Source organism: Eumetopias jubatus, unplaced genomic scaffold (genome assembly GCF_037043125.1).
Source record: "Eumetopias jubatus isolate StellerSeaLion01/CBP00866 unplaced genomic scaffold, mEumJub1_p1.0 scaffold_8, whole genome shotgun sequence".
Taxonomy (NCBI): domain Eukaryota; kingdom Metazoa; phylum Chordata; class Mammalia; order Carnivora; family Otariidae; genus Eumetopias; species Eumetopias jubatus.
The window spans coordinates 131,646,258-131,672,973 of NW_028274814.1; the positions used below are offsets into that span (position 1 = coordinate 131,646,258).

The window sequence follows — 26,716 nt, forward strand, 5'->3', positions numbered from 1 at the left end:
ATGGGGCCTCTAGCCTGGTAGGGAAACAGATGAAGAAATCGATGGGTGCCACAAAAAGTTACACCGCGTGAGCATTTATTTTATAGATATTTCTTTACACAACACTTTTTTCCACAAAGAAATTGGATCAGCCTGCAGAAAAGTCACAAGCAATAAAATTGGGAATTTTAACCAGAAAGAAAATCGAAACCAAGAGGGAAAGGAGATAGTGCTCCCCAAGCATCTTACGCACATTCTCTCCCACCATCTTTTCTGTAACCCTGAGGTAAGGATTATCATTCCCCTTTTATAGGTAAGTAAACTGAGGCTCATTGCAGATAAGTGGCCTTGCCTGAGTTCTCACCAGTCCCAAGTGGCAGAGCTGAGAGTCACACAGCTGAGCCTGGTCCCAAAGTCCATATGCTACAGTAGGGCAGCTGTAAAGGAGCCTCAGATTTGACTCTGAGTTTCCTAGCAGCCTGAGGGAAAAGAGAAACTAAACATATGATTGCCAATTGGTCACTAGATAGGAAAAAACCCTGATATGTCATGGAGGAAAAGCAAAGCCTTTCTTATAGCACTGAATCCCTTTTCCTTTTCCCAAGGGAGAGTAGACAAAAGAGAGCTTGTAGGGTAGAATCTCTGGGGCCCAGCTGTCCAAAGGTGACACTTCAGCTTATATCTGAGGAGGTTGCTAAGTAAATGGCCCACTGTCCCCTGGAGAAAACTGTGGCCCCCAGCGACCACCATTCGCTGTGTGCGCATGCGCACATGCGCGCGCGCACGTCGGTGCGTCTCACTTTCCCTTTTTATCTCCCAACCCCTCCCTTTGTCTCTGTTGTCTCTAAATCTCCCATGCCCGCACCCAAAAATGCAAAGAGTCCCTGCGACACGAAACTGCTGGTTTTAGGAAGTGCTGCTGTGTCAAGAGCCTCCACACCAGATCCCAGCAGACTGACTGACTTCCTCCCCACACGGGGCTGGGCGGGGCCACCCGGAAGCGGCCTGCTGTAGCCGAGGTGACACATCTCTGCCCCGCCAGCTCCAGCAGCAGCTGGGTCAGCAGGCAAAGGCGGTACAGGCCACCCTTCCCCAGGGCCTCAGAATGGACCTGTGCCACCCAGGTAAGCACCTGGGGCCAACCTCTCTGGGCCTCAGTTTCCTTTCTGTAAGATGGGGACAATAATAGTGCCTGCTTTCGCAGGATCCTGGAAGGAATCGATACATAAATAGATCTAAGACAGGTAGGACATGCAGAAGGAAGCAACAAATGTTTATGAGCTCAGGCTGGGTGCCAGGCTGTGCTCCAGGAGCTGGGAGTCCAGTGAACAAAGCAGGCCCTGTTCCTGCCCGCCTGAGCTCACGCTCTAGAGGGGGAGACAGACAGTAAAGGTGTTAATGTAATATGTCAGGAGGTGACAAGCAGGAGGAAGAATAGCCAAGTAGGTAAGGATGATGGGAGAAGGTGGTCGAGAAGGCCTCAGGAGGAGACACCATTTGGGCAGAGGCCTGGAGGAGGGAGGGAGTGATCCGTATGGGTTTCTGGGGAAGGAATATTCCCGGGACAAGGAACCGTCAGTGCAAGAAAGGTTGCTCGAGTTGAAGATGATGATGTTGGTGACAATGGCTGTCTGGGCGGCACAAGGGCCCTGCAGCTCCCGTTTGGCCTTTGGGGATGGGGTGTGAGGACTGCCTTTGGGGAGGCTGAGGCCACCGCCTCGAGTGCCGGTGGAGGGGGGCCAGGGAGGAGCAGCAGAGAACCAGGGCCGAGACGCTCCCCAATGAGCGGGACCATATGTCCGGTGGGGAAAGAGGGGAGGCACAGTCTGCACAGTTGGGAGGGGAGAGAACAGGATGGTGCTGCGTTGCTGCAAGGCACGGAGAAGTGGGACAAAGCCTCTGTGCCCTGTGCTCAGACCATCCCAGCATGGCCTGGAAGTCCAGAAGCCGAGCGCGACCAGGAGCTGTCCAGGTCCCCAGGTTCAGATGACATCCACCCTGTGAGCAATAGAACCCTTTCTTCAAACAAAACCTAACACGGAGCGGTCTGACCCCGCCGCCCAGGCCTCCTGGGCCCGGCAGGCTCTGGGGAGCCCAGTTAGAGAACCACCCATCCCTTTCAGCAGCCTTTGGGCTTTTGGTGGCAGGTGGCTCACAAACTGGGCGGGCTCCAGGAGTATGTCTTAGGTGGTGCCTAGAAGACAAGAGGGGACCCAGCGAGGAGCAGCGCCAGGCTCAAGGTCACTCAGCAGATAGGAGGCGACAGGAGGGAGGGGGGCCATGTCCGCACACACTGCCTGGCTTCCCACCCTTCTTACTTTGTTCTTTTGGGGCTTCACAGACTGAGTCCTTCAGAACAGGATGGTTGTCTCCACAATGAGGAAACGGAGGCTCCCAGAGGTGAACTAGAGGAGAGGGCTGACTTGCTTGATGTCAGGGGGCCCGAGCAGGGACAAGAGCCTGCAAGGAGAGCCACGGGTTAGCCTGGGCTGTGGGAGACGGGAGGCCAGAAGCTGGGGTGCTGCTCTGTTTAGGCTGGCCCTGGGGAAAAGTGGCCTGAGTAAAGTCAATGCAGGTGGTGTGTTGGGAGGTCTGAGATCTCCATGGATTGGTCCATTCATTCATTCATTCATTCATGCTATCAACAGTCCTCCTGTGTGCAGGTCCTGTGCTGGGCCGTGTTGGGGACAGCAGTGACCTGGCTGTGGGCCCAGCCGTGGGGGAGCTGCTGGTCCAGTATGTGGGGGAGGGGGAGACAGATCCTGCAGCACAATGACCCAGGGCTGATGAGGAAGCGACTCCTTCTGCCTGGGAGGGGGAGAGCCGGGAAGACTTCCTGGAGGAGTCAGAGGGAAGGAAGGAAGGTCATCCTCCATTACCCAGAGTGGGTCTTAATCAAAGCTCCTCCACAGCCAGGTGACTTCCCCTCTCTGAGCTCAGATTCATCATCTGTCAGTGGGCACCATCCTCCCGGCCCGGGCTGGGAGAGTAAGTAGGGACTGGGAGTCAGCCCCACCTGGCTCAGGTCCCAGCTCGGCACCAACCCACCCTTGGCTGTGATGGGCCTTTTCCTTCTGTGGGCTCCGGCTCCCCATCTGTACCGTAGACAGGATGGTGGCCAAGGTCCCCCAGGACAGCCTCCCCTCCTGCCGTGTGTTCTGCCCAGAAGCAGATCAGGCCCCCTCCCCCAAGGCCTGCCGGGAAGGCTAGAGGTCCAGGCAGCAAAGCCCCTACGTGACCAAAGATAGCACCTTTGGGCTGGTGCAGGGAGGCTGGGCGCAGTCAAAAATAGATACAGCTTGGCTCTGGGGGTGGGGAGGAAGCCACACAACACCCACAGAGCCCTGGGGGCTGGGCCGGGGAGCAGCTCCGCCAGACACCCCCTCTGCCCCAGTGCCCCTCGTGCTGAGACTCCCAGATGCCTCCCTCTGCCCTCGGGGCCCCAGGATCGCGCCCTCCTCCTGCCCTGGAAAGGGGAAGCAAGGCCAGCTGTTCTGGAAGCAGGGCTGCAAGCAGAACGATTTCTAAAAATACGATGGGAAAGAGGAAGGACAAAGGGGAAGTCAGGAGGAGCTGCGGAACAGGTCAGGGTGGGCACGAGGGCACCCCCAGCTGGCCTGGGCAGCCTCAGCCTTCAGCGTGGGTGGGGCCCGTCGTCCACGGGGAGCCCTTGTGAGGTGGGAAACTCAGAGCCAAGGGAGGAGTCAACAGAGTTCATGGTGGTGGCTTTGGTCCTTCTCCTTTTATTATTTGTTTGTAGTTTTATGTCTATTGTTATCAAAATGTGCCTCCCATGAGCTGCTCTGGTGTTTGAAACTCCAGCATCACCAGGCTCTCACTCTGTGTCCTTGTCACCCTTCCCGAAACATCTGTGCCCTCAGCTCTGAAATGGGGGGAAATCCCCTCTTGAAACACGGAGGTGAAGGGTTGGAAGGTGGGGTGCTTCCCATGACCTTCGGGACAGCACAGGGGTCAGAATCCTGTTGGGGTCAGAATCCTGCCAGAAGGGGACCGGGGGGATCCATTAGCATGCCTGTCAAACCCCAAAAGAAGCTCTGTGAAGAAAGAAGGCAAAACACCCCCCTCCCCACCCCCATACCATCCCACTGTCCCAAGAACACTCTCCACCCACACCTGTGCCTCAGTCTCCCCAGCTCGAGGAAGTTGGCTTGGTTTTCTCTCTCACTCCCCAGAAAGGGAAAGAGGAACCGACTGTGGGCATCATTCCGCATCTGGCCTTCATTCTCAAACACATCGTCATGGTCAGCATTTCCATGTCAGGACCACCAGGGCTAGTGTCTGATGGGGCTTTGATGATTTGCATGAAAATATCTGGCATCAGAAGATCCCCATCAGGGCGGTGGCCTCGGAGTCCTAGCTGGGCCTGGGTGTCACCACTCTCCAGCTGTGTCACCTCAGGCAGGTCACTGGACCTCTCTGAGCCCCGGGTGCCTCGTGTATAGAATGAGATCAGACAGACCTTCCTCTGGGAGCTGTCATCGGGATCCAGTGGGATAGAAGACGGCGAGAGCCTGGAGCCCACAGGACCTGGCACATAGTAGGGGCCCCAGCAGCGTCCCGCCCCCAACAGATAGCTTGTTTTTTGAGCAGATCCTGGAACCGCTGTGGAGACAGGAGGGACGTGAGGGAGAGTGTCCCCAGACACTGCACCAGAGGGCACCTGAGAGGGGAGAAGATGAATGGGAGCTACCAGGCCAAGGGGAGAAGGAAAGGCATTACAGACGTGGGGAGGGCCCACGTGGGAGCAAGCGGAGGACGTCCGGGAGGCCGAGGGCCGGCGCAAGGATGGCGCAGTGTGAGCTGAGGATGGGGCTGTGCCTGTGGGACTGGTGGGCCCAGGCAGATTCGGGGTCTTGTCCCCAGGACACGGGGACGCCGTGAGAGACTGGATTGGAGGTGCCGCATGGAGGCAGGGAGACACAAGGATGCCCTGCAGTCATCCAGGGCCGAGCCTGTGGTCTGCGTGGGGGAGGGGAGGCATGGGAACAAAGGAGATGAACAGGGCATGGGGGTGGGGAGACTTGAGGGAGAGAGAGAGGGAGAGAGCACTGCGTGTCGACATGTCTCCTGGGGTCCTGGCCACTTCCAGGAGCTGTAAGGATTAAAAGGCACAATTTATACAGAGCTACTGGCATAAAGTAGGGGTTTTTGAGCTGAAGGTTAACGGGCCTCTTGCTTTGTCCCCTGGTATAAGTACCACCTCCCCCTTCTGTCTGGAAGCCAGGCTCTCTAGGCCTGCCGAGCTCAGAGTGGCAGGGACAGAAAGGAAAACTCCCAAATGGGGGTCACCAGGAGGAGGGTACACGGAGTCACTCCTCCTCCGTGTGCCTGGATCTGTGTCGGTGACCTATTGGGGACAGAGCACCACTAACCGTCGTTGGTTTAGGGTGTATACTGCATCCCGGTAGACGGTGCCCGGTCCAAGCAGGATGTCGGCTCCAAGCTGGTATCTCTGCTGCACCTTCAGGAAGCTCTGCCTCTGCTCCGTCGGGCTGGCAGCCTCTGGTGGCGAAGTGCCAGAGAGGACCAGCAGGGCCAGGGCCATATTCTCCCACACCGGCTTCACTGTAAATAGGGTCCTTTGAGGGCCGCCTGGGTGGCTCAGTCATTAAGCGTCTGCCTTCGGCTCAGATCATGATCCCAGGATCCTGGGATCGAGTCCCGTGTCGGGCTCCCTGCTCAGCAGAGAGCCTGCTTCTCCCTCCCCCTCTGCCTGCCGCTCTGCCTACTTGTGCTCTCTCTCTCTCTCTGTCAAATAAATAAAATCTTAAAAAACAAAAAGAAGAAAGAGAGTCCCTTGGTCCAGTGTGATGTTGGGCGGTACTCATAGTGAGTGGGCCGATCAAGCACTCTGAAAGCCTCAAGACAGGGGCCCCGGCCGAGGCTCCATGTGAAGGAAGGGCCACTGTGTGTCCAGAACATGTGTGGCTTCCAGTCAAGATAAATCACTGGCCTTTAAGAGTAGAAGGGATCTGATGTAATCAACTTGCCACCAAGTTGCTGGTGGCCTTCCTGGGAAACAATGGGTCTCTGTTGTGGCAGTTGGGATATTCAGCAGTCGCGGGAGCTGGGGAAGCCTAGGTGAGTGGCTCCACACGCAGCCTCCGCCCAGACCCCATGGCGGCTTCATCCTCAGAGAGTTGTACCAGCACTGGGCTGGCGGGTCAGAGACAGGATGACGTCACCGGCCAGTCATTCTGTCTGCTTGGTGGTGCAGGTCCTCTCCTCTGGTGGATGGTTGCTGGGGCGCATTAGTGTGCTTCACAAAAATCTTCACCCTCGGGGTGCCTGGGTGGCTCAGTCCAGTGAGCATCCGACTCTGGATTTCTGCTCAGGTCATGATCTCAGAGTTGGGGGATTGAGCCCCGCATTAGGTTCCATACTCCATACTCAGTGGGGAGTCTGCTTGAGATTCTCTCTCCCTCTCTCTCTGCCCTTCCCCCCACCACTTGCACTCCTTCTCTCTCTCTCTCTCTCTCTCAAATCAATAAATAAAATCTTAAAAATAAATCTTCACGCTCCATGTCCACTCCTAGGGGACCATCCACTTGCTCTTCCTTAGACCTCTCTGTTCCCAATCTTCCAATCTTCCTTCTTTCCAGCCTCGGACCAAGACGTCAAGCCATGCTGTCCTGGTCATTGTTAACCTTAAAAAATAAAACTCCCAGTTATTTTACGAGCAAAGACGGGTTTGTTGCAGAACAGTATAGAAGTGCAATCCAGGACAAGCAAGCTATGGTCAAACCCTTGGCAAGTCCACAGAACACAGGAGAGGAGGCTCTTTCCTAGAGCAGAGGGGAGTTGGAAAGTTGGAGTTAACTGGGAGCTCGATGTGTAGTGGCTTTTCATTGGCTGAGTTGTGACTTTCTCATCCGCTGGGCTGTTGCTGAGGGAGGAGAAGAGCCTCCCTCTTGCAAGGTGTGTCTCCTTCTCTCGGGTCTGCAATTGAGGAGGGTGTGAGAGCTCTCCCTGTGGGCCCCCTGACTCCATTCTAACAGAGATTTCCTTTTATTAATTTTCACACCCTGTATGCATGTGTATTCTCACTTCGTGCCCCTGCTCTTTGCCCATGAACTGGATGGCCAGGTGCTCTGGCCCAGTTCTCCCCACTGGGAGGATTTCTCACCGCTGTTTCTCCGGGGCACCTTTGAGGAGGGCTGTAATTCCATAGCTATCCAGTTTTTACTTGTCCCCAAACACTAAGCCGCCTGTTCTGGAACCAAGTTCAGGTGTTTTGCTCCTTTGCCAGAGAGATCACAAGGGACCTACCCATGCAGACATAGTGTGAGCTAAGGGACCCGATGCAACCACAGTGGATGACACAGGGGCCTGGGTGACCTGTCCATGGGGCTTACTGGAACCCTTTGTTCACAGCTGTTCCTGAGTGAGCCACTATGAAGGATCACTCTTGTGCTCAGATGGCTTTATGACTCTGTGGGTCACACAGACCCATCCTGACCACTTGAGCAGGGCAGACATTATCAATATATCATTATCATATATAGTTGCCCCAGTGTTGCAGGACCCTTCCTTCTGGGGACCTAGCTTCTTCTCAGTTGGCAGAGTCTATGTCAATACTGGTTCAGGTCCAGAAAGTAGGCAAAAGGTCGTGGCTTTTTATGCAGGGGCTGTCCTTTGGGAGGGGCATATCCTTGGGTGGGGCAGCTCTATTTGGCCGAGTTAGGTTCCTAGGGAAGAACTCAGCTGTGACAGCAGCAGGCTACCCCCCAATCCCACCCCCAGCCCCCGAGAGAATGGGGGCCTTGGTCCTGAAGAGGAGAATTGATGGCACAACATAGCACCTATTATACATCTGTTGGACACCTACCATTTATTGAGTACTTGCTTGGTGCCTCCCCATCTCAATACTCAGTTCCATCTCAGAGTCCAAGATGGCTGCACAGTCAATGGGAGGGAGACGTAGGGAAAGGGAGCCCTTAATATTCTCTCTGCTTGGGGCGCCTGGGTGGCTCAGTCATTAAGCGTCTGCCTTCGACTCAGGTCATGATCCCAAGGTCCTGGGATTGAGCCCCGCATCGGGCTCCCTGCTCTGCGGGAGGCCTGCTTCTCCCCCTTACACTCCCCCTGCTTGTGTTCCCTCTCTCGCTGTGTTTCTCTCTGTCAAGTAAATAAATAAAATCTTTTAAAAGAAAAAGTTCTCTCTTTTGCCAAACTATGGAAATAGCCCAGATGTCCATTGACAGATAAATGGATAAAGATGTGGGATATATATACAATGGAATATTACTCAGCCATCCAAAAAATGAAGTCTTGCCATTTGCAACGATGTGGATAGAACTATAAGGTATTATGCTAAGTGAAATAACTCAATCAGAGAAAGACAATTATATGATTTCACTCATATGTGGAATTTAAGAAACAAAACAGAGGAACATAGAGGAAGGGAGGGGAAAATAAAACAAGACGAAATCAGAGAGGGAGACAAACCATAAAAGACTCTTAACCATAGGAAACAAACTGAGGACTGCTGAAGGGGAGGGGATTGGGAGTTGGGGTAACTGAGTGATGGGCATTAAGGAGGGCGTGTGATGTAATGAGCACTGGGTGTTATATACAACTGATGAATCACTGAACTCCACCTCTGAAACTAATAATACACTAGTAATGTTAATTAATTGAATTTAAATAAAACTTAAAAAAATATTCTCTCTGCTTTCATTTGAGAGGGATAATGTCTGTCCTTAGAAAACCTTAAAGAAATGTGACCAGGTATTCCCTAAAGCTAGGACTTAAAGAGTCCGGGAGTGTATAGACAGGCAGACAAGCATGCCAGGGTGGAGGATCTGCATGAGCAAACGTGGGGAAATAAGACAGAGACAGTTTGGGGACAGTGAGGAGCTGGTAAGGGGACTGTCAGGCTCTTAATGAGAAGAGTGGGAAATAAGGCTGGCTGGGGAGGCCAGGGCCAGGATGAGAACTTTTCTCTCTTAAGTAATATGGAGTCCAGGGGCGCCTGGGTGGCTCAGTCGGTTAGGCGACTGCCTTCGGCTCAGATCATGATCCTGGAGTCCCGGGATCGAGTCCCGCGTCGGGCTCCCTGCTCGGCAGGGAGTCTGCTTCTCCCTCTGACCCTCTTCCCTCTCGTGCTCTCTGTCTCTCATTCTCTCTCTCTCTCAAATAAATAAATAAAATCTTAAAAAAAAAAAAGTAATATGGAGTCCATGGGGATTTTGACCAGGTGAGCATTGTGGATGGAACAGGATGCACAATGGGTTAGAGGTGGGTCGCTGACCCCAGTGTGGCACCTTGCACAGAATACCAGCACACACATGTCTCCCTTCATTCATTTCCAGGTGATGAGGAAGGAACCCAGGCTTTGTAGCCAGCCCAATCCAAGTCTCACTCTGGCTCAGCGGCTTGTCCCTGTGCAACCCTGAGCAGGTCACCTCATCTCTCTGAGCCTCAATGTCTAGAGCAGGGACTGTGAACTGTCCCCCAAAACCCAGTCTCCCCATCTTACATAATAAGGGTATCAGGACCACCATACTAAAGGCTCATTTCCCAGCTTCCCTTGCAGCTAGGTGTGGTCATGTGACTACTTCTGGCCAATGGCATGTGAGACAAAATGATACACCACTTCCTGGTTGTGCAAATAAGTGTGGATAAATGATAAACACGGGATCCAGGGAAAGAGTAAATGAAAGTTCCAAGGAAGGACAAATGCCTCCAGCAAGTATTCTGAGTACCTGCTATACGTCGGGTTCTTTCTAGGGGCTGAGGATGCAGCAGTGAGCAAAATTGTTGATGTGTCTGCTCTCATGGTGCTAGGAGTATAATGAGTAGAACAGAAAAGATGCGAATAAACAAAATGGTTTCAAGGAGTCTGTACCGAAAGGGTACAAAGCTGGGTAGGAAGGGAAGGTAGAGGAAGGGCCTGCTTTAGAGAGGGTAGTCAGGGAAGGCCTCCTGGAGGAAGTGACATCTGGACCAAAGCCTGAGTGATGAGGGCAAGCAAGCCATGGGTTTCTGGAAGGAAGAGGGCCCTGGCGGAAGCAAGAGCTAGCCTGTGTGGCTGGAGGGGAGTGATGGAGGGGAGGGTGGTGAATGGGCCAGTGACCACTGGTTCTTCTCTCTCCAGACCCAGCGGAGCTGAGCAGTGGGGAGACAGAGGAGCTGCAGCGGATCAAGTGGCACCGGAAGCAGCTTCTGGAAGACATCCAGGTGTGTGCACACTCACACTCACAAACGTGCGTGCGCATGTCTACACACACATTCATGCTGACACACCTTCCAAGCACACCCACCCAGAAGCAAACACTCCTACATGCTCACACACCTCCCCACTCCTGACCGAGGCTGGTTGGACAGCGGGGCCGGGCTCCAGCCCACACGTGGCCTTGGCCCCGGCCCCCAGGAGTGGGGAGACCAGAATCCCAGGGGGACTCCCAGGCCCAGCTGCCAGGACCCAGAGAGAGCCAGGAGCGTGGGGGAGGGAAGGGGGGCAATCGGCTAAGCACCTACTGTGTATAGAGCCCCACCCAGTGCTCTCTACACTTCACAGCACGGCAGGCTCTACTCCCATCCGTGTGGCCCCCATCAGGCCTCACCTCCACGCTGGGCCTCAGTTTCAGCCCCTCTAAAACTTAAACCATTTCGTCAAGATAACACCAGTATATGCCCGGCACTCGCCAATGCACCAGTTGCTCAAACATTCACTCATCTGATTTTTAGCCACCTGTGAGGCAGGCCCTGTTTCTGTTCCTGGAATGTGCCAGGCTCCGTCCTGCCCCTGGGCCTTTGCACTCACAGTTCCCATAGCCTGGGACTCTCCCAAGCTCTCCTCATGGCACCTCATTCTCGTGACTTCACTGTCAGCTCGAATGCTGCCTCCTAGAGACTGCCCTGACCCAGACCGCCCGGCTGGGGTTGCTGGGACCCCACCCCCACCCCACACACATCTACCTAAGAAAGTTGAAGATACAGAATCATTCACTCAGCAAGTATTTTCTCGAGACCTACCATGTGCCAGGCTCCTCCTGTACCATGATTCAGATCATTTTCTTTTTTTTTTTAATTTGAGTAGAGTTGACACACTGTTCCATTAGTTTCGGGTGTGTGACATGGTGATTGGACAAGCCTATCCCTTACGCCATGCTCACCACAGTGTAGCTACTCAGATCATGTTCTGCACCGTCATTTCATTTGCCCATGACCCCATGATCCCAACCCCACCCAACTGGGAGCTCCACAAAGGTTTGGGTTTCTCTCGCCCACCATCATACCCCAACTCAATAGTCAAAGCATAGTAAGTGCTCAATTAATACTTGCAAGTGAATCATGGGGAAGTCTCTCAGTGACTTGGCCAAGATCATCACATGGGCAGACACTGACTGGGCTCAGGTCTAGTCTCCAGGCCCCCATGCTGCCCCTGGGTTCTCGGACAAGCCTGGGGACCATGCTTATGCCACAGATTGCAGGGAAAGGTGAGGAAGGGCTGGGCTGGGCTCTAGGGACTCTTGCCAGGGACTCATGTTGCTGCTCCGCAGAAGGGTGCTGGACAAGCCGCCACTCTGCTATCTGCCCAGGGGTTGTGGTTGGCATAATTAGGGGGTCCTCTTCCCCTGGGCACCACCTGCAGGGTCAAGATGGAAAAGGCTGGAGGGGAGTGGGGAAAGCACGGACTTGGAATCAGACCTCGGACGTATCACGTCACCTCTCTGCACCTCAGCGCCCTCTTCTGTAAATTCCGTTGGGCTTACAAGGTCCCTGAGAAGAGGGCCTGCACTCTCTGGTACCCTGGTGTACCCATAACTCCTGGCCCATAGTCGGCACGGAGTCAAGGACGAGTTGCAGAGTCATTGCATGGGGGATGGAAGCCAGAGAGGAGTGTCTAAAAGACAGGACACACCGCAGCTACAGACGGGAGAAGGAAGGCTGGAAATAAAATGGGGGGAAGGGTGGGGACTTGGGGACTGCCTCCCCCAAGACAGGAGCCCTTCGGGAATTGGGTATCAACAGGCAATAGGTTGGCTTTGGATTGTGAGAATGAGAAACATCTGGGAAAGCGATCTGTCAGGGGTAGGGGCACTCAGTGGCAGCTCCGTGGGGTCGGAGGTCACGCCCACGGGTGCAAGTGGGTGTGGGGGAGGGTGTTCGGGAATCTCTTTCCGTCCCAGCCTCCATCCCTGACTGTCCCACCCTGTCGTGCCCCCTGCCACCCCACAGAAGCTGAAAGATGAGATCGCAGATGTGTTTGCCCAGATTGACTGCTTCGAGACCGCGGAGGAGAGGTGAGGGGCCGGGCCAGGGGACACTGAGAAGCTGCCACGGTGGCTTCCCAAGGATGTCACACCCCAGGAATGAGCATGAGGGAGCAAGGGTCCATGCCTGGGCCTGGGGCCCTGATGAAGCCACAGGTCGGCCTGGAGGAGGCGGCAGTGGAGGTGAGATAGGAACAGGCAGGACCCTAGACTCCACCGCGTGGTCTGGTCTGGTCCTTACTTCCAGCGGCCCCCTCTTTTAAGAGACACCGCCACCCTCAACCCCTCCGCCCAAAGTCTCTCCCAACCCACCCTGACCCAGCCCCTGATCAGTCGCTGGCCACGAGCATCATGGGATGGGCCGGGAGAAGGGGAGTTCAGCCCCAAGGAGGAGGACCAGGAGCCAAGAGCCTCACAGGGACCAGAACCGGGCCGTGGCAAGGCCAAGGCTGGCCCACCTCACTGCACCCATAGGGTGTCATCCACCTGCCCCTCCTGTGGGAAGACCCCCACTGGCTCTGTGACCTGGGGCTGGTCGCCTCCCCTCCCTGGGCCTCAGTTTCCCCACTTGTGGAGAATAAGAATCTTCGTTCTGGAGCACCTGGGTGGCTCAGTCAGTTGAGGTCTGCCTTCAGCTCAGGTCATGATCCCAGGGTCCAGGGATCGAGCCCCAGTTTGGGGTCCCAGCTCAGTGGGGAGTCTCCTCCCTCTCCCTCTGCCTGCCCCCCCCCCGCGACTGCTCATGCTCTCTCTCGTTCTCGCTCTCAAAAAAAAAGAGAGAGAGAGAGAGAATGCTGGTCCCTACATAATCCCCTAAGGCCTCAGACACTGACTCCTACAACTGTGTCTCAGGAAATCACCACCCTGCCCCTGCCACCCCTTGGTCTCTGATCACCTTTCTAGACCCACACACAAATCACACAGGCAAGCATGGGCACACACGTGGCTGCCCTGGGTCTCCAGATGCCCTGTTCCAGCTCCAACAATAACACACATTTACAGAGCACCTACCACCGAGCTATTTTGAACGTTTTCACCTCTCCACAATGCTGTGAGGCAGGTGATGGTGTCATCCCCATTTTACAGAGGAGAAAACTGAGTCCCAGAGAGATAAAGTGATTCACCTTATGTAGCTCAGCCAACAAAGCAGTGGAGTGGGATTTGCACCAGGAGTCCAGCTCCAGAGCCTGTGCCGTCGCCCCCAGCCTCCCTGTTGTCCTGCACAGGCCCCTCTAAATGTTCTCCCTGGAGCACCTCTGGGTTCCCAAGGCCATGGCTCCAGAGCTGGTTAAAATGCTGGCACTGGGCCCATCAGAAGAGTCTGATTTAGTAGCTCCGGGAGGGGCCCAGATCCTGCATTTCTCATGCTCTCCCAGGTGATTCCGATGCAGGGTGTGAGGACCCCACTTGGAGGCTCTTGGGGAATATTGGTTCTAGCTGAGCAAAGCATCCCTGGGGCTTGGAGAGGGTGCCCTGGGGTCCCGGGGCAGTCCAGCCTGACATCTTTGTGTCTGCAGCCGATTAGCACAGAAGGAGAAGGAGCTATGCATCGGGCGTAAGAAGTTCAATATGGACCCCATGAAGGTAGGCAGTTGTGGGGGGCTCAAGTGGTCCTGGGGCTGGGGGAGCTACAGGCTGGACACCTTCACAATGGCCTCTGGTTCCCCTCAACTGACAATTACCCTCCTTACAAATGAGGAAACTGAGGCCCAGCAGAGCTCAGTACCTGTCCAGTGTCCCACAGCCCGTCAAAGCTGAAGGGCTCTGTCACCCCATAGCATAGCATGAGGTGGGAGCCAGGAGGATGTGGGGACATTGCGTGAAGCTCACGGACTTGGAGTCCGCTGGCTGAGCCTCTGCTTCCTCCTTTGTGAGTAGGTCTTTGGACAGTGGGGCCCTTAGATCCTTGGGCTTAGTCTCCAGAAGTGTCTTCCAGCCTCTGCCAGGGGGAGCCAGGCTGGGGCCCCTGGCACGGAGCACCCAGGGCTTGCCCCTCCCCCCGCACCTCCTACACCGCCCCCCCGCCTCTCCCCCTGCCTCCGAGCAACCCCAGCCCCACCTCTCAGCCAGCTAGGTGGCAGCCGGTTCCCTTCCTGCTTGAACAAAGACAGGAGGAAGCGACAAGCTGACACACGGAGGTGGGGTCAGGGCAGCCAAGGGGTCCCTGGAAATTTACTGCCCTGGCTGAGAAGGCTGCCTCTTCCCCATCACAGTGTCACACACCTGTTCACCTCCCGCAGCCTCGGGGATCGTACCCCGGCCCCATCCACGCGGAACACACACACACACACACACACACACACACACACACACAACGCATGCACACACACACGCACACTAACTCATACTCCCACCAGAGCACCAAAGAAGGGCCACTGAGGGGTCCCACCTCCCGTTCACCTCCCGCAGCCTCGGGGATCGTACCCCGGCCCCATCCACGCGGAACACACACACACACACACACACACACACACACACACACACACACACACAACGCATGCACACACACACGCACACTAACTCATACTCCCACCAGAGCACCAGAGAAGGGCCACTGAGGGGTCTCAGGACCCTCTGCCTGTCACTGAGAGCCTCCCCCCACCTGCCCCCCATCTTCCAGCAACCTCTTCCCCAAGACAAACAGGGACACAAAGGAGCCCTCACAGAAAACCAGAGACCGACCCCTCAAACTCCCAAAATTGGACAGATTCTGAGTGCTGGGGCTGGTGGGGGGCGAGAGGTATGTGTGATATCGTCAGATCAGAAAAGCAGTTTCATGTAGAAAGGGAAGGAAAGGCACCACGTTGGACACTGTCTCCCTCTGAGTGGTGGGATTCGGCCATTTCCTCTCCTTTGGATTTAGCTGGGTTTTTTCTTATTTTTATACAATGGACATAGATTATTTGTGAGAAAAAAAATGAAACACTATTTTTAAATATATGAGTTTTAAGGGGACAAAAGAAATGTCTGAATCACTGAATCTTAAAGTTATAAATTCATAGAATCATTGAAGCATATAATCCAAGAGTTCAGACTGAAGGGGACCTGGGGAGATCATGGCGTGAACCTGGTTCATTGCAGGAATGCTATCTCTCTTTGCATGCCTCCAGTGATGGGGGGCTCACCACCTTACAAATTCAGCTTCTCTTAAGGAGGACAGAACTTCCCAAAACAGTCTGTGCCTATGTCAGAATGCCAGGCCACAGTGCCCCACCACCTGTCCCGCACTCTGGCCATGGAGGCCCCCTCCCATCCTCCTCTCAGGCCAGCAGCTGTGTGAGGGCTGATCGTGGGCTCTATGTACCCCCTCCAGGGCATCCAGTATCTCACTGAGCACAAATTGCTGACCCCCAACGTCCAGGACATCGCCCAGTTCCTGTACAAGGGGGAGGGCCTCAACAAGACGGCCATTGGCACCTACCTGGGGGAGAGGTAAGGTGGGGCGTGGCCTTAGGGAGATAGGGAATGAGGGTGTGCAGGTATGCACAGGTGTGTGTGTGTGTGTGTGTATGTGTGCAGGTACATGAGGGAATGAATTATGTTAGGGAAATCACAACTCTTGGGCTTGAGAGGGCTAATTGATCACTCCCCTCCACCTTCTGAACCAAAGCCTGGCTTCCTTCCTTCCTTCATTCACTCATTTGTTTAACAAATAGATATTTTTTAGTATCTACCATGTGTCAGGCAGTATCTAATCCCTGAATTTATCCTAGTGAACAAGACAAACAAAACTCCTGCCCTCAGGGAGATACATTCTAGTGCAAAAGACAGATCCCAAAATATGTAAAATATGTTAGAAAATTGCAAGTTCTTTGGAATGCAAATAAAGTAGGGAAGGGAAATGAGAACCACTAGGGACCACGGGTCAAGGGCTGTGACTTTAAATATTACAGATAGGAAGGGTCTCGTGGAGGAAGTGATGCTTGACACTTAAAGGGGGTGAGCAGTGAAGACATCTGGGGGAAGAACATGCCAAAAAAGGGAACTGCACATGCAAAGGTCCTGGGGCAGAAGCGTGCTCAAGGAACAGCAGGCTGGTGAGATTAGAAGAGACCAAGGGAGGGAAGAAGTAGTAGGTGACATGGGAGGGTTCTGGGCAGAGGAGTGGTGAGAAAGGACCCCTCTGGCTGTTGGGGGTGCCAGGTGGGCGGTAAGTGACAAGAGGGGAGCTAGACCAGCGACTCTTCTCCCAGGCTCCCTGGTGAACGCATTCCTTCTCCTAAGAGAGCAGAGGTTGCAGGTGGCAGAAAAGGGCAGTGCTTCCAGATTTGAGCTGGGAAGTGGGAAGAAATAGGCGTAGGCGTGGTTCTCTCCATTTTACAGATGAGGACACGGGGTCTTGGGGAGGTCCAGCGGCTTGAGTAGGGTCATCCAGGCAGGAAGTGACAGAGGAAGGACTTGATGCAGGGCAGGCTGCTCCGAAGCCAGGGCTCCCGTCCTGGGTGAACACACCGTGGAGGTGTGTGGGGGATGACGTGAGCTCAGACAGAGGTGAGCAGACCAGAAGGTGGCTGGGTCCGGAAGGGGGACGCGGCTCCCCTCCCCGCCCCCACCTCAGCCCCCTCCAGGAGGTGGGTGCCAGCAAGTTCCCAAGTGCATGTGCCCTCCCTTCCTGCCCTCTCCAGGGATCCCTTCAACCTGCAGGTCCTCCACGCCTTCGTGGACTGCCACGAATTTGCCAACCTCAACCTCGTGCAGGCCCTCAGGTGAGTGGTCCGGAGAGCACGGCCCGGCCCCCAGGGGTGGCCCAGCCTGGGGTGGGGAGGGGGGATCAGGAGCCACACTCATGGCACAAACACAGCATCACCCCTTGGTCTCTGATGCCTCTGATCACTTTCCTGCAGCCACTGCTCCTCGTGGTCTTACATTATTACAGCCGTATTTAATTATCGTGACGAGTGTTACTACTACTTCTGCTATTCCCACTACTTTTGAGATTAGTGTTTTATTTATTTTATTAATACAGCGCAGTAGGTATTCCCTTTATTATTACGTATTAAACTCTGGAGCCAGACTGCCTGGTTCATATCCCAGCTCTGCGACTCATCCCTGGGGCAAGTCTCTGTGCCTCAGTTCCTTCATCTGCAAAATGGGAATAATAATAGGACCAATTGGGGCGCCTGGATGGCGCAGGAGGTTGGGCATCCAACTCTTGGTGTCAGTTCAGGGCATGATCTCAGGATCCTGGGATGGAGCCCCACGTCGGGTTTGCGCTTAGCGGGAAGTCTGCTTGACGTTCTTTCCCTCTCTGCCCCACCCCCCACTCGCCCCCTCTGTCAAATAAATAAATAAATCTTTAAAAAATATTAATAACAGGGGCACCTGGGGGCCTCAGTTAGTTAAGGGTCTGCCTTAGGCTCAGGTCATGATCTCAGGGTTCTGGAGTCGGGACCCATGTCCGGCGACGTGCTCAGCGGGGAGTCTGCTTCTCCCCCTGCCTCTGTGCCTCCTCCTGCTCATGCTCTCTCTCACACTCTCTATCTCTTGCTGTCTCTCAAATAAATAAATAAAGTAATTAAATATTTAAAAATAAAGAAATTAATAATAATAACAGTACCAAATTCATAGGGCTGTACCAACTAAACAGAAAGTACTTCGAATTGGCTTAGTAAGTCTTGCTGCTATGAGTAATGCCTGGAAAATCACTCCCGAATGGGGGCACTTGATCTGGGCTTTGAAGGATGATTAGGAGTTTGCAAGGCAGAGAAGGAAGAAGCCACTACCATCCAAGCAATGTGGCCTTCCCACCAATTCCCGCGCTCTTTAAGGGAGAGGGGCACGTGGTCAGGAGTCTCCAATATTCAATCCTTCCTTCTTCTGCTCGTTACTGAGCAGTCCCTCGGCACCCAGGCCGGGGTGAAGCCAGCGGGAGGTGTGAGAGGAGCAGTACAGACAGCCCTTGCCCTTGGGGAACTAAGTTTGAAGCTCTGGAAGGGCTTAGGTTCACAGAACAGGAAGCCCAGCCAGGGGAAGGCACCTGCCCAGGGGTCCCCAGTCAGATCCCAGGGCAGACAGAGGCCCCCCCTGGGCTGAGGTGGAGGGGACCTCAAAGGGTTCTGGGCCCAGATGGGGAGGGGGGTGCACACACTCCACTTTGAAAGAAAAGGCTCCTCCCCGAGCACCTGGAGGACAGGCCAGACTCTCCCATGTACAGGATAAAGACTAAGGCTAAGAGAGGCAGAGCAGCTTATCCAGGGTCCCCCCACCCCATGCCACCGGGATCCCCACCCACTGCCCCATTCCTGCCCTCAGACAGTTCCTGTGGAGTTTCCGGCTGCCAGGCGAGGCCCAGAAGATCGACCGGATGATGGAGACGTTTGCCATCCGATACTGCCTCTGCAACCCAGGCGTCTTCCAGTCCACAGGTGCGTGTGTGGGAAGGGACGTGGGGCTGTGGGACCACTCCGGAACTGCGGGCACATGCCCGCCCCACCCTCTCAGATCCCCCCCCGCCCCGAGCACCCAGACCCTGGGAGCCCAGACTTCTCTGAGTGCCAACGCTGGGCCAGTCCCTCTGCCGGGCGCTTGTCAGGCAGGGCTGCCTCAGGGCCCGGTCCTTGGGAGAGGAGGCAGGAAATAATGCACAGTCCCCCTGGCTGAGGACAGCGACGGCAGAGTCAGCCTATCCAGGACGGCTTCCCAGAGGCAGTGGGGTCTGAACGGGGCTTTAAAGGATGAATAGGAGTTCTCCAGGAGGTCAAGGTGGAGAAAGGACCTTTCGGACAGGAGTTTTCATCTGGGCAAAGGCCAGAAGCAGGAAACATGCTGGGCAGGAGGTCGGGGGCATAGGGGTATAGAAAGATACCAGCAAAGATCAGTACTGCAGACACCGCCCCGCCCCCAGCAGGGTGGACAAGACGTCATCGCGGCAGGCTTGTCCTGGCTTCTCTGTACCTGAAGTTACCACAGCACCAGTAACGAATCCCATTTCTTGAGCGCTACCTGTGCAAAGTCAGGTAATCCTTTCATCCACTCTGAGGTCAGCAGTGTTCTCCTCTCTGCATCTAACACAGACTCCGAGAAGCACCGTGGCTTGTCCGTGGCTGTGTGACCATAGTCAGGTCCCATGGAGCATCTGCCCTCTCTTGTAGTTGCCTATAAATTGGGGGTGTGTTTCTTTATCATCTGTCACCTCTACCAGTCTAAATACCCCACAGGGGTAGGGACCATATCAAATTTATTCACCAATGAATCCCCAGTCCACAGCATTTCATGGGTACACAATAAATACTTACAGAAAGGACGGAATTTTAAAGCACCAGATTTGAATCACAGTCTAACTGCGTCATTTTGTGACCTTGGGCATGTAACTGAACCTCCTTGTGCCTCAGTGTCCTGCTCTGTACAATGGGGTTAGTAAGGGCACCTGCCTCACCGGGTTGTAATGGGGATGGACAGCTATTAGGTGGTTCTGTTGGGTGCCACTGTTTTCAGGGGTAGAATCATTGATGTTCTAGAGCATGAAGATACTTCAGGTTAAACCTCCTGATGTCACAGATGGTGGAGAAGCCGAGGAGGTCAGGTACATTCCCAGGGTCCACCAGGGAGTTGGGGACACAGCTGGACTTCTCTGGCTCTGGGCCCAGGGCCTAAAAATGCCCCAGAGGAGCAATGACCTCCCTCCCAAATGCTCAGCCCAGCCTCGCCCCCAAGCCCATGAAAGTCTGAAGAATGGAACAGGAGCTTGGGCCCCAGGAGCCCCACAACGCCGGCAAGATTGCCAAGCAGCACGTGACTAAGCCTTGAACAGTATAGCCAACAATAAGTGTTCTCCGAGTTCTGAGGAGGCAGAGAACAGAGTGGGCAGGGAGGGAGGCTGGAAGAGCTCGGGGAGAGGCTTGAGCTCAAGCTAAAAGGGGAGGGTTCAGATGGGTAGCAAAGGGAAGGGGACGGCGTGCCTGGCAGGGGGCCCAGCAGGAGCCAAAGTGCAGGGGTGGGCAGGCATGGGAGGGGCTCAGGAGCGCGGCAGCTGAAGTTTCTTTGGAGCAGGGAGGCCTGTAAGAGCGGGGAGGAGGCCGGGCCGCGAATGCCAAGCTAGGACAGCATGGACCTTTGGGGTGTTGAGACGGGTGATGCTTGGCCCCTCGAAGCAGTCAGGGCACAGGAGGAGAGAGTGACCAGGGCCAGGACTGTGACTGCTGTCCCATCTCGCAGACACCTGCTACGTCCTGTCCTTCTCCATCATCATGCTCAACACCAGCCTCCACAACCCCAATGTCCGGGACAGGCCGCCCTTCGAGCGCTTTGTGTCCATGAACCGCGGTATCAATGGCGGCGGTGACCTGCCTGAGGAGCAGCTGCGGGTAAGAGGGACGCGGCCCGACCCTCCTGGTCCCCAGGCATCCGGGCAGGGCCCGTCGTTAGGTGGACAGCCCAAGAGGGGCTCCTCTGAGATAGACCACTCCAACAGGGGGCTCTGAGATGGACCACCCAGGTTGGTGACTGTCTTGAATTGGGCCACCACCAAACGGGTCGGTCCTGACATGGGCACTCCCAAGTGGCCCCCATCTTAAGGGGGATGTCTTCTATAGACCACCCGGGAGGTCCTCCCAGACTTCATCCTTTGGGGGACGCTGGGCACCCATCATTCGCACTTTCCAGAAAGGGCACCTCACACAACTCGGGTGTGTTGCTTGGAATCCCAGATTCTTAGAGTCTCTGCATGTCAGGGCTGAAAATCCTCAGACTCTGCTAAAAGCCTTCCCTCCTCCAGAGAGGGGGAAACTGAGGTCTTCCACAAGGCAGCTTGCGGGCCTCCCCATCTCTTCCTCAAACAGCCCCCACTCCTGCCACACTGCACCAGGCCCTGTGCCCGGCACGGGGCACCCGGGGATGAATCAACCACCCAGGCCAAGTTCAGGGTCTGGTGGGAAGATGATGCCTATGTGAATTAGAGCCCCATGTGATCCATGCTGTACTGACTACGGGAACATAGCTACAGAGACACAGAGGACATGACTGTCGCTCTCCTGGGGGCAGAGGAAGGGGGTCATCCTGGAAGACTTCAGAGAGGAGAAGACTTTGAACCGGGCCTTGAAGACTGAATGGGAGTTTTCACAGAGGGAAACAGAGAAAAGACAGTCCAGAAAGGGGAAACTGCCAGAACCCAGGCCTCGCCTGGCTGGGAAAGGGAGAAGGGTCCGCAGTGGCTGGCTGGGGGTGTGGATATGCACAGATAGGGACAGGCGGCAAGGTGGGGAAGGAGGCTTCGAATGATGGCCTCAGGGGTTTGCCTGGTAACTATGGGCAACACGGAGCTGGAGCCGTTTTGTAAACACAGGAGTGAGCCGCAGAACCTGGTGCGGCAAAAATGAATTGACAGTTCATTTCCGGCACTAAAGATGCCCCAGAACTCAATAAAGCTCCCGTCGCCTCCCGGTGACAGCCTGGCAGGAGGTGAGGAGAGGGTGAGAACCCCACCCTCCCAGCTTAGCACCCCGCCAGGTCTGGGGGGAAGCCTGGGTCTGGAAGGACTCGGGTGCCCCTCCCTGTTTGAGAACTGCCACGCCCTTAGCCCACCACCCTCCTCGGTCTCCAGAGGAGAAAGTTTATCATGGGGGTAAGGGGGGGGGACAGGGGTAAGGGGGGGGGACCACAGCACAGAATGAGGCCTTGAGAGCTGGTTAGAGCTCGAGTCAATTCCCCGTCAGCCCCGTTTGCCTGTCGGTGACCTTGGGGAATGACTCACCCCCCTCTCCAAGCCACCATTCTCTCAACCAGGATAATGATGCCTGCGTCACTGAGCTGCTGGGAGTAGCAATTTGTAAAAATGTAAAGGGCATAGCCCCTGCCAGGTACAGAGCACAGGGTCTAAATGGTGGCTTAGGTCACTATGAGGAATAACTAATAATAATTTTAAAACCCCAGCACCTAGCAAGATGCCCAAAATCTAAAATGCATTTGGGAATCGGTAAGTCCTCTTGTTGTGGTGCCCGTGACAGGAGGCTGGGCACACCTGGTCTGGCAGATAATGAGTTAATGGCACACCAGCATTATTGCCTCAGCCCCCCAACCTCCCCGGTGAGCCTTCTTGAACACCTCCCTCCTTGGGCATGTTTCCCAATTCAAGCCTTTTGTTAATAACAATGCGCTACATTTGTGTAGAGATTGTAACTTTCTCCTCCTGGGGCTTTAGGGTCTAGTATCTCAATTAAGGTCACACTCTGCCTGGGAGGTCTGGGAAGGGTTTATTATCCCCCTCCCAAGGTGCAAAGAGAACCACACAATCCTGGTCCTTGCTGTTGGAGGCTTTTATTGCAGAAGTCTGGGCGGGGGGGAGCCTGGGTGCTGTGTGGTTTGGGGGGCATCTGCCTGCCTTCTCTCTGGGCCTCATCGTCCCTATATGTAAAGCAAGACCTCACCTTTAAGCACCTTCAGATATTCAAAGTTTGTCACTTTGTGGAAAGATTCCCCCTCGTGGTACTGGAGCTTGGGCCCTGCTGAGGACACATAATGCTTTTAAGCTGGGCAAGGCTTCAGAGAGGTGCACTATGGGAGGCAGGGGACAGGCGGGTTGAGCCCGTCTTGCCCTGGCTATCCTGATAGGGATGAGGCAGATATGCCTAAGAGACTCAGGGCAAAGGTACAGGGTGTGCACTCAGAGGATAGGAGATCAAATCCCAGCTCTGCCCTTTATGGTTATGTGACCTTGAGTGTGAGCCTCAGTTTCTTCACCCACAAAGTGGGCAGATGATGGTGCCCTCAGGTGGTTCTCCTGAGAAGCCGAGTTAATGCACTTCAAGCTCCTGGCACTTGACAGGCACCCAAGGAATGCCAAGAAGAGGGCCACTCACCTTGAGAGAGCTGCCCAGAGAGGGTGCTCAGGTGGAAGAGCAGAAAAAGGAAAGAGGCCAAGAAGGAGGGCTCTCCAGCCTCTGGTGTTATAGGTGGAGAAACTGAGGCTCAGGCAGGGGAACAGTCTCCCAGTGCAGGGCATCTACTGCTGTGGGCAGCCCTGGACCTCCTGAGTTTTTGTCCAAACATCTCCATCAGAACTGACCACATACCAGGCCCAGTTCTGGGCACTCTATGTTCTCATTAACTCCTCCTGACACCCTTAGGCAGTGGGCACCCTTCCTAGTTCACAGCAAAGGAAACCGACCTCCTAGAGCGGGAGCTGGTCAGGGGTCTCATAGTTTGTGAGGACATCAGATTCGAACCCATGCCTGTCTGACTCCAGGGCCCTTCCTTCAGCAGAGAGCAGAAGGCAGGATTTGGGAATGGAGGACTTGGCTGTGTTTCCCAGTTACCAGTTGCTTCCTGGCTAAAGGAATCTCAACTCGTGTAATGGAAAAGATCAGGGATTGATTTGGCTTCAGATCTCCCGGCTTCAGGCTCAGCTAGATCCAGGTGCTCAGTGAGGTCAGGACTTGATCTGGTCTCTCCATCTCTCGGCAACCTTTTCCTCCATGTTGGCTTCCCTCCTAAACAGGCTCTCTTCAAGCTGCGGCAGAGACCACCCAGGCAGCTTTCGGGTTCATTCTCAGCAGCTAAAACTAAAGTCCCAGAACTAAGGCTTATTGGCTGGCTTGGGTCACATGTCCTCCCTGAACCACACACCATGGCCAGCAGGAGGAAATGTTCTGATTGGCCAGATGGGAGTCATTCGCTCCTTCCTGGAGCCTGGGGCAGGGGAGCGGTGGGTGTGAACCCCCCTCAGCAACCTGGACAGAGAGTGTCTGGGCAGGGGAGCCCCCAGAGGAAAACTGGGGGCGGAGAGAGACGGAGACAAGACCAGCAGAACCGCTGGAAGCTGGCGTCTACCCAGCCAGGTTTGGTGGCCACCAGCTGCCCCCCCTCCCCGCCCCCCCACGCAGGGGTGTTTACTTACGGGGGAGGGCTGGTGTTTACAAGGTGCAGGAATGGTAGATGAACCGAGCCATTTCCTTTGTGGGGAGCAGAACGTGTAAGCTGATAGGCCACCCGCAGAAGCTGCCAGGAGACCCCTTGTGGGTACCGCGGAGGATGAGGCCCCCCTGTCTGGCCCCCTGCTTGCGTCCTGGGCCTCCCAAACGTTTGTCTGTGCTGACAGCTTTGCTGACAAGGCCTTTCTGCCACTGGCCTTTGTTCGATCAGCCAGCACCACCAGGGAATTCCCAGGGCTGGGCCTGGCCAGGAAGGGCAACAGAGCTTCCCAGCTGCACTAGGGGTGTGGGGGTTCCAAAAAAGGGCCTGTGGTCCCTGCTTCTCCCTACACCCACCCCAGCACAGCCAGGCTGAGCCGGGGACTCTGGAGTACATCCGAAGCCACCTCCATCAAGCGCAGGAAAAGCTGCTTCTGGTGGGATTGTAACCAACACCCCGCCCGAGCCCTGGAGCTATCGGGTCAGCAAAGACCTTTTAAAAACCAGCAAACACCATTTCTAAAACCTTAGGGGAATCCAACAGTACTTGTGAAATTTTTCATTTCAAATCTCAAGGGAACCATCGGTACAGCAGTATACACAAAGGCAACAGAAGGAAGGGAGTTAATTATCTTCGAGATGGAGATCCAGCATTGGATCTGGTTTTAATAAGCTGAAACAGTTGAGAATGTTTCTCCAAACACACGGAAACATGGGCAGGTTGATCACAGAACACAGGGCCCTGTGGCAGGGGGTTCAAAACACACCGGGATGATCCACTGTGGACATCCACAACTCCCCCACAGGGAGGTCTCCGCCCTGGCTTGCATACCTCCAGTGACCGGGATCTCATTATCATACCAGGTTGCTCCATCCATATGCTAGCAGCTCTAACTGCTAGAAGGTCCTGCATGGAAAACTGAAATCTGCTTTCTGGCAACTCCCACCCCTGCGACCACAGCCCACCTGGAACAGGTCTCTGCCCTTGAGAGCCAAGTTCAGCATCCCATGTTGAGCCTGTCCTTGGGCTGGGCCTCTCGACGCAGGCAGTCAATCCCCAACTCCCTGGTCGCTCCTCCGTGTCCCCCTACCCAGGGTATACCTGGAAGTCTCTGCTACTGCAGCTAAGCAAAAGAGGGGCCCCCCTCCCCTCATGGATGTTACCTAAGGAGGCCCTGACTCTGGCTGCTATACCCCGGTGTGTATGTGGGTATGTCTGAGCGTTTATGTGTGTGCACACACAGGCGAACTTGTGTGGGGGTGTACAGGTCCCAGCTGAGTGTCCTTGTCGGCAACACTCTCAGACACTGGGGTGATGATCTCTGACTCCCTCAGCTGACCTGTAAGAGGGTTGCTGGGTGGCTGGGTGAAGGCAGAAGCTGTACTCCTCCCTCCCTCCTCTTCACCTTCCCCTAGACGTACGGCAGGGAGGGGCTCTGACCCCTGTGTAGTCCATTTACCGCCCCCACCCCACCCCAGAACTCTGAGGGGTCAGCGTCTTTCTATTTCTGCTGATGAGGACCAGCAGCTCAAATAGGTTGAGGAACATGCCCATGGTCACACAGCCATCGAGTGACTAAGCTGAGATTTTAACCCAGATAGCCTGACGCCAAAGCCAGTGCTCTTCTGGAATTCTAGCAACGGGGGCTGGAATTCTAGCAATGGGGGCCGGGGTGGGGGAGAGGAAAGGGGGGCACCATCAACCGACTGGTCGGTAAAGAGTTGCCAACCTGTTTGAGGCCAGGCCCTGGGGGAGTCCTGGGGGTTGTGGCACCCAGGGCTGCCCTGGGGGGCGCCCCACCCAGTGGGGGAGACCCAGCCCAGCAAGCAGACGGGCATGGGCGAGGCAGCTGGGCACAGTCTCTCTGAGGAGCGGCCTCCGCGTGTGTGCACTACTCTGGCCACAGAGCGGGGGGACCTGGCATGTGGTGAGGTTGGGGACCCCAGCGGCCTGGGGGAAGCAGGGAGCGTTTCCAGGCCCCACGGACCCAGCAGGGTCCAGGCTCTGGACTGGGATGGCCATCACAGCCCGGTCTTCCCCTCCCTTCTCTGGGGACAGAACCTCTTCGACAGTATCAAGAGCGAACCCTTCTCCATCCCGGAGGATGACGGCAATGACCTCACTCATACCTTCTTCAACCCTGACCGCGAGGGCTGGCTGCTCAAACTGGGTGAGGCGCACCCTCGGGCACGTGGCAGATGCACTCAGACATGTGCAGGCACATGCCACACATGCACACGTTGACATGCAGCCTCAGGGGTGGAGTCAGGCAACACCGCCCCCCTTCCCCCCACCACCACCCCCACCCCCCCTGCCGCCCAGCCATCCGCCTGCCCCATCCCTCCATCTGTCTGTCCTGGGCAGGAAGGGGACAGTGGGGGAGGGGAGGACGAGCCGGAAGAGGAGATGAGAGGCCCCCAGACCCTTCAACTACAGGCCTCTCTCTCTTCCTGAGGGCTTCTGAGGAAGCCTGGCCCAGAGAGGTTAGGGTACCTGTCTGAGGCCACACAGCCAACAAGTGGGTGGGCAAAAGGTTGGGTGTCCCTGAAGGATGGGGGAGGAAATGGTACAGGATATGGCTCAGGGGAGCTTCCCTTCAGCATGACAAGGGGGCTGGGAGGACCTCCAGCCTGCAGAGGGGAGCCACGGGT

General features: G+C 55.3%; 1 protein-coding gene across 2 annotated transcripts in view; it reads left to right on the top strand.

Annotated features, from left to right (window-relative positions):
* Window positions 1-899: 899 nt before the first annotated feature.
* Window positions 900-26,716, top strand: part of CYTH4 (cytohesin 4) — a 31,148-nt gene continuing 5,331 nt past the window's right edge. For both annotated transcript variants that reach the window (XR_003611199.2, XM_028115573.2), the window contains exons 1-9: window positions 900-1,103; window positions 10,100-10,182; window positions 12,187-12,251; window positions 13,739-13,805; window positions 15,535-15,653; window positions 16,847-16,927; window positions 18,474-18,586; window positions 20,376-20,524; window positions 26,124-26,235. Coding sequence is in view for 1 of the 2 variants with exons in the window: in XM_028115573.2 (XP_027971374.1) it covers window positions 1,085-1,103; window positions 10,100-10,182; window positions 12,187-12,251; window positions 13,739-13,805; window positions 15,535-15,653; window positions 16,847-16,927; window positions 18,474-18,586; window positions 20,376-20,524; window positions 26,124-26,235 (808 nt within the window). In the remaining variant the exon portion in view is untranslated. The remainder of the gene's footprint in view (window positions 1,104-10,099; window positions 10,183-12,186; window positions 12,252-13,738; window positions 13,806-15,534; window positions 15,654-16,846; window positions 16,928-18,473; window positions 18,587-20,375; window positions 20,525-26,123; window positions 26,236-26,716) is intronic.